General features: G+C 43.4%; 1 protein-coding gene and 1 pseudogene across 2 annotated transcripts; both read left to right on the top strand.

Moving 5' to 3' along the window:
* The first annotated feature begins 1,235 nt into the window (after nt 1-1,235).
* On the top strand, nt 1,236-7,972 carry LOC120033024 (probable ATP-dependent RNA helicase DDX5). 2 transcript variants are annotated; one of them, XM_038979312.1, is made up of 13 exons: nt 1,236-1,433; nt 2,682-2,859; nt 2,966-3,062; nt 3,161-3,294; nt 3,386-3,451; nt 3,547-3,688; nt 3,804-3,964; nt 4,442-4,614; nt 4,777-4,887; nt 4,980-5,041; nt 5,132-5,191; nt 6,696-6,917; nt 7,164-7,972. In XM_038979312.1, the coding sequence occupies exons 1-13, from the start codon at nt 1,393-1,395 to the stop codon at nt 7,616-7,618; spliced, it is 1,902 nt and encodes a 633-aa protein (XP_038835240.1). In that variant the 5' UTR covers nt 1,236-1,392; the 3' UTR covers nt 7,619-7,972. The 2 variants fall into 2 exon arrangements, with proteins under 2 accessions (XP_038835240.1, XP_038835239.1); XM_038979311.1 differs by lacking the exon at nt 1,236-1,433 and adding an exon at nt 2,023-2,192.
* A 3,021-nt stretch (nt 7,973-10,993) lies between these two features.
* LOC120033026 lies at nt 10,994-12,420 on the top strand (annotated as a pseudogene).
* Nucleotides 12,421-15,419: the final 2,999 nt, after the last annotated feature.

Here is a 15,419-nt window from a genome sequence, read left to right as displayed (position 1 = left end):
GGTAAGAAAATGTGTTTTTTTGTTAGTAAATTTACATTTGTGTATATGAAATTTGGCCAAAAGAATAATGAAATGAATTACATAAAAATGTTTCAGCTTATTTTTATCGTATGTAAAGAATCCAAGCAGTACATCTCTCCACAATAGTGTAAAATCTTCATAAATGTGTTCAATTATAAATCTGCTGATGTCTTGCCACAGTTTTCTTACATGTATACAATGCCAAAAAAGATGCAACACTGTTTCTGGGTGGTCATTACAAAAGGAGCAATTTGAATTGATGTTTTCCTTAAACTTCTTCATATAGTGGTTGGCAGGATAATATTTATGAATAATTTTAAAGGAAACCTCCTTAATTTTGTTAACAAGTAGGTATGTGTATGGCAACATCCAAACTTTTTTCACAACAGATATTATCAATAAATCCATTCCAATAAGGCATGACATAAGGTATAGATAGATACAACATCCTGCTGAAACAAGGTTCGTATCGCTCTGTTGTTGAATGGGCCAAAAGAGAAACAAATCTTTCCTACTGATGAGTCAACAGTGTCAATAGAAGGTAGTTAAGTAGTTGAACATGTTATTACTCCAACCTATTGAAAGCGACAAACTGACACTTTTCCATTTTCGTAAAACAAACATTGTATATGGAAGGAGTGCCTTTCGATTTGACCGCCTGCACGTGCGCAATCCGTTAAAACCGATGACCTGTGTTTCTGCGCATGAGTTTAGCTAGCAAAAGTCGCCTTAACGTCGCCAACAAGTGGGATCTGGGTTTTCTATTAGAGAAGCAGTTTCTGCCTGTCTTTGGTATCCATTATCTGTTGACTGCATTAAAATGAACATTGGTCAAATTTGATTTGAAGATAGGTGTTAATTGCAAACGTTGGGAGTGATCACTATTTGCTTTTGTACATATTTGATTCCCATCAATTTTGGGGGAAATGTTATTGTTGCTTCTTTCAGTAGACTATTGAGTAGAAGTTGTAGCTAACGTAGTGTTCCTGTGTAAAAACAATGTTGCGTCTACTACCTGCATTCATTTTTTAAATGATTTATAAGTTGTCCATGTTGAATAAATTAATACATTAGTACTTAATTTGGCTCAAGTAATGAAGGTTACTGTAAAAATGGGGTAATAATCACGTCATAAACTGTGCCAAACAACTAACTTCCGTGACCAAATAAGGAGAAAAAGTAGTACCAGACACAGGCGCGTTGATATGTTCCAATGTGTTATGAGCTAGTACACCGTTTGACTGACATTTGTGTCCCCGGCATTTCTATTTTCGTGTGTCGCACTTGTAGATTATCCACTTGTATTTATCATAGATTGGTTTAGAGATATAGACGTAGATACAGTCTGTTACTTTCATACTCTGCTTAATCATGCCCGGATTTTCCGACAGAGATCGTGGCAGAGACAGGGGGTAAGTAACGCGAATGTCTGTTTAGCTAACGTCGTTAGCTAGGAAAAGACGGTGCGATGGTTAGTTTTAACGCGGTACTGTAGCTAGCTAGTTAAGTTTTGTTTATCCCTGCCATTGGCTTTGGCTAGATGCGCAATGTTAATGCGACTTCTTTGAACCCTAATCAATTGTTAAAGTACATTTTGCCTGATCTAATTGATGTAACGAGCAGGTCGGGCAAATGTTTAGCTGGCACCTAACGTTAACATTTGCTAGCTAGGTATAACGCGCGTTAGCAATGGGAGATTATCAGAGGCCTATGTTATATTTGATATAATAACGATATCCACCACGCTTGCACATCGGCGCATAAAATATAGTATGTGATGTTGGTTAGGTAAGAACCCTGGAATGTTAGGTCATCTTAAATGTGGCAAATTGTTTCGAATCAAAATGCCGGCCGGTTCCCTTTGTTCCTCTACCGGCCGGAATTAAAATGGCAGCTAAACTGGTTTAAACGTGACGCAGAAACTAATGTCGTAAGACCTACCACATCTTTGTATGTGTAAGCAAACGAGTCACTACTGTCAAGCCCTTGATCGTGGCTCCCAGTTCCATTACACATAAGTCATTAGATGAAGGTGTCGTTCTGTAGGGGAGTGTTAAGATAAGAGCCACGACGCTCGGCCTTAACATTAACATGCATCGATTGCGGTACGGGTTTGGAAGCATAAGGACCTTATCTTTCATATCGGCGAAATTGATAAACACATTTATTGGGTAAGGGTTCCCGCACGGCCATGTTACAGTGCTTGTTTACGGAAGCGCGAGTGTGGACTACCTGCACTAATTAGCTGTCTGCGTCTCAGGCACCTGTGTAAACGGAAGACAGACCTCACTAAAAAATACTGTCGGCTGCAACTGTTTACAGTTAAAATAATTTCACAAAAGGAAAATATACTGTGATATTAAAGTAGGGGGATTTGTTTCTTTAACCAATTAACTTTTAGATGGAGTGTTTGGCTTCCAGAGCCAATTTGCCCATAAATAAACACTAAGGAGTAACGTTAGCCAAATATTGGACTAAAGGAACCTAACTTCTTTCATGCTAACGTTAGCTGTTGTAGTACTCATCAAGCCATGAAAACTCGTAGGGGAATGTGGGGTATCAGTTCCTCAAGGTAGTTGGCATAACTATCTGACCTCAACACAGCATCCACTGTATGTTCAGTCATCTAATATTAGGTTGTTCCCCCCCTGCTATTTCAGGTATGGAGGTGCACCTCGTTTTGGAGGCGGCGGTGGTGGCAGTAGGGGTGGACCCCCGCAGGGGAAATTTGGCAACCCAGGCGAAAGGCTGCGTAAAAAACACTGGAACATGGATGAGCTCCCAAAGTTTGAGAAGAACTTCTACCAGGAGCACCCGGATGTGTGCCGCAGACCACCTGTAAGTGACCCAGGCAGTTCTTTCCATCTGATTTGAGTGTGTGGTCTTCACCTTTTGATTCAAATGGTCTTTGCCAATTAACAACCTTTTATGTGTCTAATTGCAGCAAGAGGTGGAGAACTACCTGAGAGGTAAAGAAGTAACAGTGAAAGGCAGAGACTGCCCCAAGCCCATGATGAAGTTTCATGAGGCCAATTTTCCAAGTGAGTAAAACCTGTCTTCCAACTTTGCTTAAGAACAAGCTGGTCGTATAAGATGGTGGAATTGAATCTCATATGTAATCGAACTTTGTATTTTTCAGATTATGTGATGGATGTGATTGCCAAACAAGGATGGGCTGAGCCAACTCCTATCCAGGCTCAGGGCTGGCCTCTGGCCCTCAGTGGGAAAGACATGGTGGGCATCGCCCAGACAGGCTCTGGTAAAACCCTCGCTGTAAGTACATTGATTTAAAACTACTCTTGGTAGCATCTTTCTGGTACATATTTGTGCAGATGAACCGAGCTCAATTTTTCACCCCTCACAGTATCTGCTGCCTGCAATCGTGCACATTCAACACCAGCCATTCTTGGAGCATGGAGACGGACCTATAGTAAGTACACCATAAGCCTCTTGACTAGAGAACATCCTTAGTTTTTACAGGGTAAGTCCAGCTGAATAACACTTCTCTCTATCTTTGTCTCTCAGTGTTTGGTGCTGGCCCCGACCCGTGAGCTGGCCCAGCAGGTGCAGCAGGTTGCCGCTGAATATGGCAGGGCCTCCCGTCTGAAGTCAGTCTGCGTCTATGGTGGAGCCCCCAAAGGACCCCAGATTCGGGACCTTGAGCGAGGTATCTATCCACCACTTTGTTTTTCTATAATTTTTCTCAGTACGTTGGTTCTGTATTAAATCATTTTGGTGACAGAGGCAGACATCTGAGTGAGTGTTGTCTGTTCCCCCCCCAGGTGTTGAGATCTGTATTGCCACCCCAGGGCGTCTCATTGACTTCCTGGAGGCTGGGAAGACCAACCTTCGCAGGTGTACCTACCTTGTGCTGGACGAGGCTGACCGTATGCTGGACATGGGCTTCGAGCCCCAAATCCGCAAAATTGTGGACCAAATTAGAGTATGTGGCTTTGACTCAACGCAATTCCTTTGGCGCGAGTTCTTCAGTATAAAGGCTCATTCCCACAATGATTTGCAGACTTACCCAATACTTGCAACTCATTTCAATTGGCAGAATTCCCATTGGACTTTGACAAATCAGTGCAGAGTCTGCATACCTTGACTAACCAGTACCCCTGCACATTGACTCGGTACCGATACTCCCTGTATATAGCCTTAGTATTGTTTATTTTATTGTTACTTTTTATAAATGTTTTACTTTAGCTTCTTTATTAAATATTTTCTTAACTCTATTTCTTAAACTGCATTGTTGGTTAAGTGCTTGTAAGTGAGCATTTCACGGTAAAATCTACACCTGTTGTATACGGCGTATGTGACAAATAAAATTTGATTCGGTTTTCCTGTAGGATCAGCCATTAGACTGCTTGAAGGATTTGATGAAATGCCAAGTAATCTGTTTTCTCTGTTCTTCTCTCAGCCGGATCGTCAGACCCTCATGTGGAGTGCCACCTGGCCCAAGGAGGTGCGTCAGCTGGCTGAGGACTTCCTGAAGCAGTATGTCCAGATCAACGTGGGTGCTCTGCAGCTCAGCGCCAACCACAACATCCTGCAGATAGTGGACGTGTGCAATGACGGAGAGAAGGATGACAAGTGAGTGACACATTCCTCCTCCGCAAAGCCAAACGTCACATTTACACTGCTTCATAATTGAAGGAATTCAAACGGAAGAACTCTTCAATTGGTCATTAATTTGTCCAGGATAAAGTGTGAGTCATGCCAATTTGAACCCGGTCTCTTGTCTTTACACCTAAGACTCCTCCGACTGCTGGAAGAGATCATGAGCGAGAAGGAGAACAAGACCATCATATTTACCGAGACCAAGAGACGCTGCGATGAGCTCACCAGGAGGATGAGACGAGATGGGTAAGGGTCATCACAATAGTGTCTCATTTAACTGGGACATCATTCTCCTTGTAATGAGTCATGCCTCTGATGTCCATGTTTGTCTGCTACAGCTGGCCAGCAATGGGTATCCACGGAGACAAGAGCCAGCAGGAGAGGGACTGGGTTCTCAATGGTATGCCTGAAATAAATAAAAATATTTTTTTATATTTTTTTTGTCGCTACAATGTTATGGACTCGGTTTAACTGAAGTCTCTTTCCACAGAGTTCAAATACGGCAAGGCCCCCATCCTCATCGCCACTGACGTGGCATCCCGCGGTCTAGGTCAGTATGGCTTTGGTTAAACCTTCTGGTTGTTTTCCTCAATATTTTCACTTTTTTTTAAAAAAAAAAGTGGTTTTGGCTTTCTTTAACTTCTATGCATTTTCTGAGTTTTTCTCACCTAAAGGTGCAGTCTTTGTGGCAGGGCCTAGGCATGACAAGTCCCAGGCCTCGAGGGGGAAGGAGGACATATTGGAAATGAAGTTGCCCCACTGGCTGCCACCCAGTGGGCCTAGAGAGGTGAAAGCTCTGTGTGCCAGTAATCCTCAAGTCAAAAGGCAGTGTGGCTAAGCCTTGTTTCTGATATCTTTTTTTATTTTTATACTTGACATTATTTGTTCTCTGTCCATGGATTTTACCTGACAAATGCCTTCGTCGAGACGTTTCCAACTCAAACGTTACACACACAAAAACAAACGCTTGATGTGACCATTTGCCTTGCATGCGTTTGGTAGAGGGCACTGTATTGCAAGTCACTGTTTGAGATTTGGAGCGATTCTGTTAGTTGCGGAGCTTGCCCCCCCCCCCTCCCCCCAAAAAAGCATGGGTGTTTTGCAAATGTCACAGCTTTCCATTGCTATATTTTTTTTTCTCCCTCACTCAAAGCACTGGTTTTCTTGAAATGGAGAGAGCAGTTTTCAACTTACTGTTGTCGAATCGAAATTGATGAGAAACTGGCACATGTGTTTAAGGGGCTATGGGAACATCTAGAGAAAGTGACAAATAGAAGAGCTTCAAAAACCAAAGTTCCTCCCTCGCCTGCTTTTTAAAGTCATGTCGAGACCTGCCAACGAGAGACATTTTCTCAAGTGAATGAACACTGGCTTCTGGGAAGATCTTGCCTAGACGAGACTGATGGGGGCGGGGTGCTCTATGCTCTCTGAGGGGCACCACAGGGGTCAATACTTGGGCCTTTTTCATTTTTGCCTTTTTTGGGTCCGCCCTCAAATTAGTACTTGGTCTATTCGGTCTTGGCAAGACGTGCAGTGAGGCCTTTATTAGCAAGCTTCTCATGAGTGTGTACTGGGAAAAAGGACCTTCAGAACCCATACCAACTGAAAGGTCCTATATTGGCACACGAGGAGGCAACAGTGCACATAGCGGCCCTACTGCGTAGAAGCTCCTGGATGTCACTTGACAATTTGTGGGGGAGTTCGCTGCATTGGGAAAGGACTAGTGAATGCATACTCCTTAATGGTAAGACTTCAAATCCAGTTCTTTTCCTCCCCTGGTTAAAAAAGGGAGGGAGAATGCCTTAGGATTTTTTGATATGGTAGGCAAATGGAGTGTGCATCTCGTTTCTCTCTTCCCACAGTAGTATTCCCATGGAGTAGAATGTATTTCTTGGATTGTGTTGGTTAACCCTGTTCTTTGCAGCTCAGTTAAGTATCCAGACTGGAACCTTTTAGCTCTCCATTCTATATGCTAACCTTGTCCTTTGGTCTGGCTGTTGTGGTGTGCAAAATCCTGTATGGCGTCCTTTTTGCCACACTGCAACACTTTACAGATGTGGAGGATGTGAAATTTGTCATAAATTATGACTATCCTAACTCCTCTGAGGACTATATCCACCGCATTGGACGCACGGCCCGCAGTCAAAAAACGGGCACCGCCTACACCTTCTTCACCCCCAACAACATGAAACAGGCCAGTGACCTCATAGCTGTGCTCCGCGAAGCTAACCAGGCTATCAACCCCAAGCTCCTCCAGATGGCGGAGGCCAGAGGAGGTAATTCCTATGGCGGGTGAGACGCGAACAAGGCTGTGGTTACATCTGCAGACATTTAGATTTTCTAGATAAGAAATCTATTTGAAGGGTTTTGGGGCAGAAGTTCTTAAAGTTAAATACGAAGATGACCCACCTTGTTCTCGCCATATTTGTCAACTATCATTTTAGTTTAAATGTCTTCATGCCACCCATCACTGCTACCAGTCTCATCACTGCCCTGTCTCTTGTTTTTGTCTTGTTTTCCAGGTCGTGGAGGGGGGGGAAGAGGTGGCTTTAGGGATGACCGACGAGATAGGTATTCTGGGGGGAGGAGTTACGGTGGAGGTGGTGGTGGTGGTGGTGGTAGTTACAGGGACAAGGATAGCGACAGGGGGTTCGGTGGGGGACCAAAGAGTGCCTTCGGCGCAAAAACCCAAAACGGAGGGGGCTACGGGGGTAGCACCTATGACAAGGGCGCTAGCTCTGGCGGTAGCTACGGCAACAGCTACAGCAGCAACGGACAGGCTAGCTTCGGCGCCACCAATCAGGTGGGTGCGTTCGGTGGCCAGAATTTCCAGGCCCCTCCACAGTTTGGAGCCGCACAGGCGGCCGCCCCAAACGGCATGGGTCGCCCGCCGTTTCCCTTTAACCCACAGGCACAGCAGCCCCAACAACCCCCACCCATGGTACCCTACTCTATGCCTCCATCTTTCCCACAGTAACTGACGAGGTGTAGATTGTGCGCACAATTCACAACGAAACCACCCATTTTCCCCTCTTGTCTTTTTAAATCTTATATGAATATTATTATCCTTTGTACTGTTTAACTTTTTTTGCTTACAGCAGGGTTGGAATTTGTCAGTAACCCCAAGCATTGAAATGAGTCACAAGGGGGCTGTTGAAGTGCATCTTTAACTGGTGCACCTCTCCTTGACTGTTTTTATTTGTTACATTCCTCAGTAATTTATTTTTACTAAGTAATGCAGATTTTGAATTAGTGGTATGTTTAAAGTGATATGTTAAGATCTTACCTGGGGGCCCATGCATGGGCCTTCAAATAAAACAAATCAATTGAAGTTGTGGTGGTTCATTGTTCTATTCTGATTACTCATCCAGCTTTTAATCTTAGTGGATATTCAATTAAAACAATTACATCAGGCCGCAAAATAATATAGCAAACATTACTAGTTGCACAAGTATAACCGTGAGGTAAAAGAACGTAAGGTAATGGATGAAGACTTGTATCATTTTCTTGTCGCTACGGAATGTGACGTAGACATAGCTTTACTTCCGGGTGCTCCCAGCCCACGCATTACACATGGTTGCAAGTATTTTAGAAATAGAAGAGTGTGTATGTCTATATATATGTTACTTTATTATATTAAGTTGTTAGGCTTTGCCAAACTCGTGGTTTAATTCGCAGGCAAGTGCATTCACTTTCAAATGTCAATTTTCTAACGTGATTTCAGCCTAGGAATGAGCGCACACAATGTTAGTTAAATTTCAGCTTGACGCATGCTTAACAACTTTTCAATAACGAAATGAGTGACCACTAAACATGCTCACTTATTGTGTTAAACGACTCATCTGGAGATGTGAGAATATACCAAAAACGTCACTATGCTGCAGGATAGCTTTTGCGCTTCAGCACTGCAGTACTGCAACTTCTGCCAGGTCTGTCGCTGAGGACTCTTGACCACACAAACACTGCTATGCACTGACAGGTAACTAATTACATAGCTTCTGGCCAACTTCATAGAGATTCTTTTCAGCGTGGAACCAACTGTGGCTATGGACCACTTGGTATGGAACTTAGGAAGAACATTCTTGAACAATGGTGGAACTCTGATATGGTCCAGGGCAGAGTTGTAAGGGATAAGCACTCTACACCTGGGTAAAGACAGAACTACTGAGATGGATGAACAACGAGAACCTACATAAAATACTTTCCCAGAGAGAACTAAGTAAGGACCAACTTATTTAGAAGCTACATCCCCTTATCCAGAATGGTGCATCTGTTCGAACCAGTCTTTTCCAAGGTAACTATCATTGGATGTTGTATTGAACATCTGCTATTTTTACATGTGCGCATGCTTCAGGACATAGAAATCAACGCGTAGAGTTAAATGAAATTCAACATTGGGTTTCCAGGCTATCATTGTCAATGTTTTTCCCTCTTGTCCAGGTGTTTTGAAGCAGTATGTGCCCTCTTTGGAACTAGTGAACAGAAAGCTGCCGTTAGGCCTGGCTAAAAACGGCTTGTGCTTCCAGCCATCAGGTGGACCTGGTTGGTGAGGCTTCCTCTCCCTCAAATCACATGAACCATTCAGCTGCACTGTGGTCATTTACCATTATGTTTATTCAAAGTGCAAATAGATTTAATCGAGCATAGATTTAACCTAAATCATACGTCTCCTTGTGTTTTGTTTTTAGATGGTAGGTTGCTATAATTATACCTGGTCATAGCAGACTATAGAGTAGTTGTGCACTTTAAAGGTAGACTCAGCGAAGTGCGAGGTTCAACTTCTCCACTGTTTTGGTCCCGTACCTATGACATTCTAACAGCAAAAAGCGAACCCGTGCGCATGCGCACAGACTGTGAGCAAAGTCTTGCATCTCGCTCAACTCAATATCTGCGGTGCTGCTCGTGGCAGTCATTTTGCTAAGTCTACCTTTAACCCCTAATCTGTGTCCATTCCTGGCAGCCCAGATGAAGTTACCCAGTCCTCTTTAGTGTGGTTTTGCTCGCCCCGCATCTCCTCGCAGTGACTGGACTACTGGGCACGGCATCGGCTGTAGTGGTGGAGAAAGGTGGGTCTCTTTCTGATCAAATTTTAATACATTGTGGTCAATATCTGTTTTTGTCTGCAAATTAATCTGGATCTTGAACATGAATCTTGATTTTAAATCTATAGAAACAACATTGTTTCTATGTTGGTATTTGTAATACTGAAAGGCAACTTGACTTAATGTGGATACAAAGTACTTTTCTCTAATCTCATCTCTCTGTCCATCCAATCCTGTCCCTCTGTTCATCTATGATCCAGTTTGCCCTGGGCCCGTCTGACTTCAGCTGCAGTGACATAACAGAAGAGGAGCTGGCAGGCAGCGTGTCTCGTGGTGTGAAAATTGTGTACAATTTCCCATGGGGCCCAGAGGCCCTGGAGACTCTGTTGAGCCCGAGGGGACGCAGAGCTGCTGCAGACGCACAAGGGCGCTCGCAATAAACTACAGGTCAGTGTAATGCTGCCTTCTACAGCAGGGACAAAACTGCAGTTAATACCCTATCCCTCTCATGCTGTCACAATACAACAACTTAGGAGTAGATCTTTAAAATTTTTCACAATATGTCAGTTGCACAGGAGGCTGCTGAGGGGAGGACGGCTCATAATAATTGCTGGAATGGAATGATATTAAACACACGGAAACCGTGTGTTAGATTTGCTTGATACCATTCCATTAGTTCTGTTCCAGCCATTACTTTGAGCCTGTCCTCCCCAATTATGGTGCCAGCGGCCGCCTGTGATCAGTTGTGTGGCGGCAGGTTGCCTAGCGGTTAGCGCGTTATTTCGTTAACCCAAAAGGTCTCTGGTTTGAATACCCAAGGTGAAGAATCTCTGTGCCCTTGAGCAAGGCACTTAACCCTAATTTGCTCCAAGGGCGCTATACTACTATGCTGCCCTACCAAGCAAAAAAGGCATTAACTGCTCATTTGGTCGGAAATGGTTGCTACATTAAATACATGCTTATTCATGTGGACAAGTATCTAGCCTCTCTTGTATTGTGTTTTGGTGAAAATGGGGGTCATATTAGCAGTAACTGCACTAGGTTACTGTGAAACCAAGGTACATAAAAGCCATTTTTCTCAGTTCCATGCTATGAGCAGGTACTGCCTTTTTGCTTGGTATGACAGTATGACTGACCCTGCAATACAACACATTTCACTGCACTTATCTGGTGTGTGTGACAATAAAACATATTTTTGTTATGGTTAATAAAATCTTACTTCAATATCAGTGCTCCATCTTTTTTTTCTGTCTGTCATTCACAGTGCCGAGATGGAAGTCAACTCCGTAACATCTATGCCATCTCCGTAACTGGAAACAGAGCGAGGTCTGTTGGCGTACCTGTACAACTCACTCCGGCGAGGGAAGAAAGTCGACAGCAAACAGAGGTTACAGCAGAGAAAGGTGAAACACCTAAGTCCTTTCCACACTAGCTTTAGTATGGTTACGTCTCTGATAACATGGGTGACAACTTGAGCATCCAACATCTCTTCTGTTTTTTTTGAACTGATGGACATTATTAGAATGTGCTACACACACTGACATCTTGTGGCCCTTGTAGGTTTTGAAGCTCCATCCTATTTTGTCTCCAGTTAAAGTGGCCTTGGACATGGGAAGGGGAGCCCGGTGCACTGTGGAACTAAGACAGGTGGGAAACTATTGAGGTATACGCAAAGTTATTCAATAAGACTATGATTGTAGTTATAACATTTATATTCTACGTCTTAGGTTTGTGAAAGCTTGCTGCAGGAGTTCTTGGAAAGGGGAGTCTCTGCATGGCCTGGATGTCTTGAAACCATGCCAACCTCAATGGAGCTGCTAAACGCAAAGTAAAACTTCTTCATACCATTATAGTTTCTTTATGTTGTGGTTTCCCATTTCATGTGACAGATTTAATGTGCTGTCCACTGTTGGATGCGTTCTGAGTTCAATAGAATTCTGATATCAAAAACCACACATTTAGTGGCCATGCAATTTAGTGGATACAGAATGATGTAACAGAATGATGTAACATCCTGATGTTTGACTTCACTGAAGGTTATCTCGATAGAAGATGTACTGTTTCCCCGTGGGGACCCTACTGTAAATATAATGTTTGGTGCCTTTGTGCCCAGGTATGATGAGATGGGGGTGCTGTTCACTGTGGTGATCAGTGACAACATGCTTGAGTGGCCTACTGCAGGTGCACAGCCGCGACACCACCATCAAGGAGACCGTGCACATCTCCGAGGTCAAGAACTTTCTGGCTAGATACATATCTGCTGCGCAGAACACATGAACCAATGAGGAAGTTATATTAATGTCTGGGTTAGCGTGGATTACATATGTTTTTGAACCTGGCTGCATCCCGGGCGTGAGCCTAGGTGCCCCATTTTCAACAGAAGTGACGTAGATTATGCAACGATAATAGATGGTGTATGTTTCTGAACGATGCTGCCTTGTTGACAACATGACCGAGTGGTGTAGATTACTGTTTAATTTGAAAAGGGCGCTCCTCCCTCAACGCTTTGCCCATTCACGTCACATGCCATAGCCCGGTGCACTTAATCAAACTTCCTCATTGATTGAAAACTGACATGTTCGGCTGACATTTGGCAAAATGTCAAAGGAGACTCAAAGAATGGGGTGGTGGGCCCTCATGGGCACCGGGAAAGCTGTCTACATGTGTTTTGGAGAACTATACCTCAAAGCCTATTTGACTGTCTAGGATACTATTTTAAAGGTGTTCATAATTTTCACTTTGTGGTTGCCATTTTGTTGTCAAAGTGTCGCTCATTCTGTCATATCAGTAGCAAATTCTCATATGCAATTTTTTCTACGGGTCAACAAAACATGATTTAAGTGTGTGTGTATGTATATATGTATATATATATATATACACTGCTCAAAAAAATAAAGGGAACACTTAAACAACACAATGTAACTCCAAGTCAATCACACTTCTGTGAAATCAAAATGTCCACTTAGGAAGCTACACTGATTGACAATAAATGTCACATGCTGTTGTGCAAATGGAATAGACAAAAGGTGGAAATTATAGGCAATTAACAAGACACCCCCAATAAAGGAGTGGTTCTGCAGGTGGTGACCACAGACCACTTCTCAGTGGAGGAGGCCGTAGGAGGGCAACAACCCAGCAGCAGGACCGCTACCTCCGCCTTTGTGCAAGGAGGAGCACTGCCAGAGCCCTGCAAAATGACCTCCAGCAGGCCACAAATGTGCATGTGTATACATGTATATACAGTACCAGTCAAAAGTTTAGACACCTATTCATTCAAGGGTTTTTCTTTATTTGTACTATTTTCTACATCGTAAAAGTGTTGATGTCTTCACTCATATGAAATAACACATGGAATCATGTAATAAGCAAAAACGTTTTCAAAAAAGCAAAATAAATGTTATATTTTAGATTCTTCAAAGTACCCACCCTTTGTTTTGGTGACAGCTTTGCACACTTTCTCTCAACCAGCTTCACCTGGAATGCTTTTCCAACAGTCTTGATGGAGTTCCCACATATCCTGAGCACTTGTTGGCTGCTTTTCCTAAACTCTGCGGTCCAACTCATCCCGAACCATCTCAATTGGGCTGAGGTCAGGTGATTGTGGGGGCCAGGTAATCTGATGCAGCACCATCACTCTCCTTCTTGGTCAAAAATCCCTTACACAGACTTGAGGTGTGTTGGGTCATTGTCCTGTTGAAAAACAAATGAGATGGGATGGCGTATCGCTGCAGAACGCTGTGGTAGCCATGCTGGTTAAGTGTGCCTTGAATTCTAAATAAATCACTGACCATGTCACCAGAAAAGCACACCCACACAATCACACCACCTCCATGCTTCACGGTGGGAACCACAAAAGCGGAGATCATCCGTTCACCTACTCTGCGTCTCACAAAGACACGGCAGTTGGAACCAAAAATCTCACATTTGGACTCATCAGACCAAAGGACAGTTTCCACTGGTCTAAAGTCCATTGCTCGTGTTTCTTGGGCCAAGCAAGTCTCTTATTCTTATTGGTGTCCTTTAGTAGTGGTTTCTTTGCAGCAATTTGACCTTGAAGGCCTGATTCACGCAGTCTCCTCTGAACAGTTGATGTTGAGACGTGTCCGTTACTTGAACTCTGTGAAGCATTTATTTGGGCTGCATTTTCTGAGGCTGGTAACTCCTTTCTTGTGGCGGTCCTCATGAGAGCCAGTTTCATCATAGCGCTTGATGGTTTTTGCGACTACACTTGAAGAAACATTCAAAGTTCTTGAAATGTTCTGCATTGACTGACCATGTCTTAAAGTAATGATGGACTGTCATTTCTCTTTACTTATTTGAGCTGTTCTTGCCACAATATGGACTTGGTCTTTTACCAAATAGGGCTATCTTCTGTATACCAACCCTACCTTGTCACAACACAACTGATTGGTTCAAATGCATTAAGAAGGAAATCAATTAAACAAATTAACTTTTAACAGACTACCTCATGAAGCTGGTTGAGAGAATCCCCCAGGTGAAGAAGCCAGATGTGGAGGTCCTGGGCTGGCTTGGTTACACGTGGTCTGCGGTTGTGAGGCCGGTTGGAAGTACTTCCAAAATCTCTAAAACGACGTTGGAGGCAGCTTATGGTAGAGAAATGAACATTTAATTCTCAGGCAACAACTCTGGTGGACATTCCAGCAGTCAGCATGCCAATTGCACGCCCCTAAACTAGAGACACCTCTGGCATTGTGTGACAAAACGGCACATTTTAGTGGTCTTTTATTGTCCCCAGCACAAGGTGCACCTGTGTGATGATCATGCTGTTTATTCAACTTCTTAATATGCCACACCAGTTAGGTGCTAGACTGAGTTTTGGAGGGGAAATGGAAGTGAATGAGGGTGAGTTAAGTGAGGTGGAAGGTGTGGTGAAAAGCTTGGCGCCCGAGCCTGCCATCAATGGACATGATAAAGAAGAATCTGGTCCAGTACGAGTGAACTTTTTGGAGAATGTGGATCCTTGCCTTTTGGCGGATCTATTTGTTGTTTCAGGGTGGGTGAGAAAGAAGTTAGGTGCCGTTGAATCAGTTAAGGTAACCTGTGGTGTACTTGTGATATTTGTTTGTGTTTCTTCTGACCAGAGGGAGTGGGCGCTACATGTTACCTAACTTGGGTCAAGATCTGTTTCTTGCTTTGCTCTTAGGAACAGGGCACCATTGAAAGGATTGATTTCTGGGGAAGCGTTGATTTCTGGGGAAGCGTTAAGTGTGGAGGTGGAGCAATTGAAGTTGAAGATTCCTGGTGTTTGTGATACCCGCCGTTTGGTGCGACGCAGTCCCAGTGGTGTGCGTGGTGAAGCAGAGGAGTCACTGTCAATCCTTTTGAGTTTTGAGTCAGTCTTTAAATCAAATCAAATCAAATGTTATTGGTCACATACACATGGTTAGCAGATGTTAATGTGAGTGTAGCGAAATGCTTGTGCTTCTAGTTTCGACAGTGCAATAATATCTAACAAGTAATCTAACAATTCCCCAACAACTACCTAATACACAGAAATCTAAAGGGATGGAATAAGAATATGTACATATAAATATATGGATGAGCGATGGCCAAACGGCATAGGCAAGGTGCAATAGATGGTATAAGGTACAGTATATACATATGAGATGAGTAATGTAAGATATGTTAACATTATTAAAGTGGCATTGTTTAAAGTGACTAGTGATCCATTTATTAAAGTGGCCAGTGATTTGAGTCTATGTAGGCAGCAGCCTC

The sequence above is a fragment of the Salvelinus namaycush genome, chromosome 39, assembly GCF_016432855.1.
Source record: "Salvelinus namaycush isolate Seneca chromosome 39, SaNama_1.0, whole genome shotgun sequence".
Lineage (NCBI taxonomy): Eukaryota > Metazoa > Chordata > Actinopteri > Salmoniformes > Salmonidae > Salvelinus > Salvelinus namaycush.
Note: the sequence above shows the minus strand (reverse complement) of the source record. Positions and strands in the feature narration are given on the sequence as shown.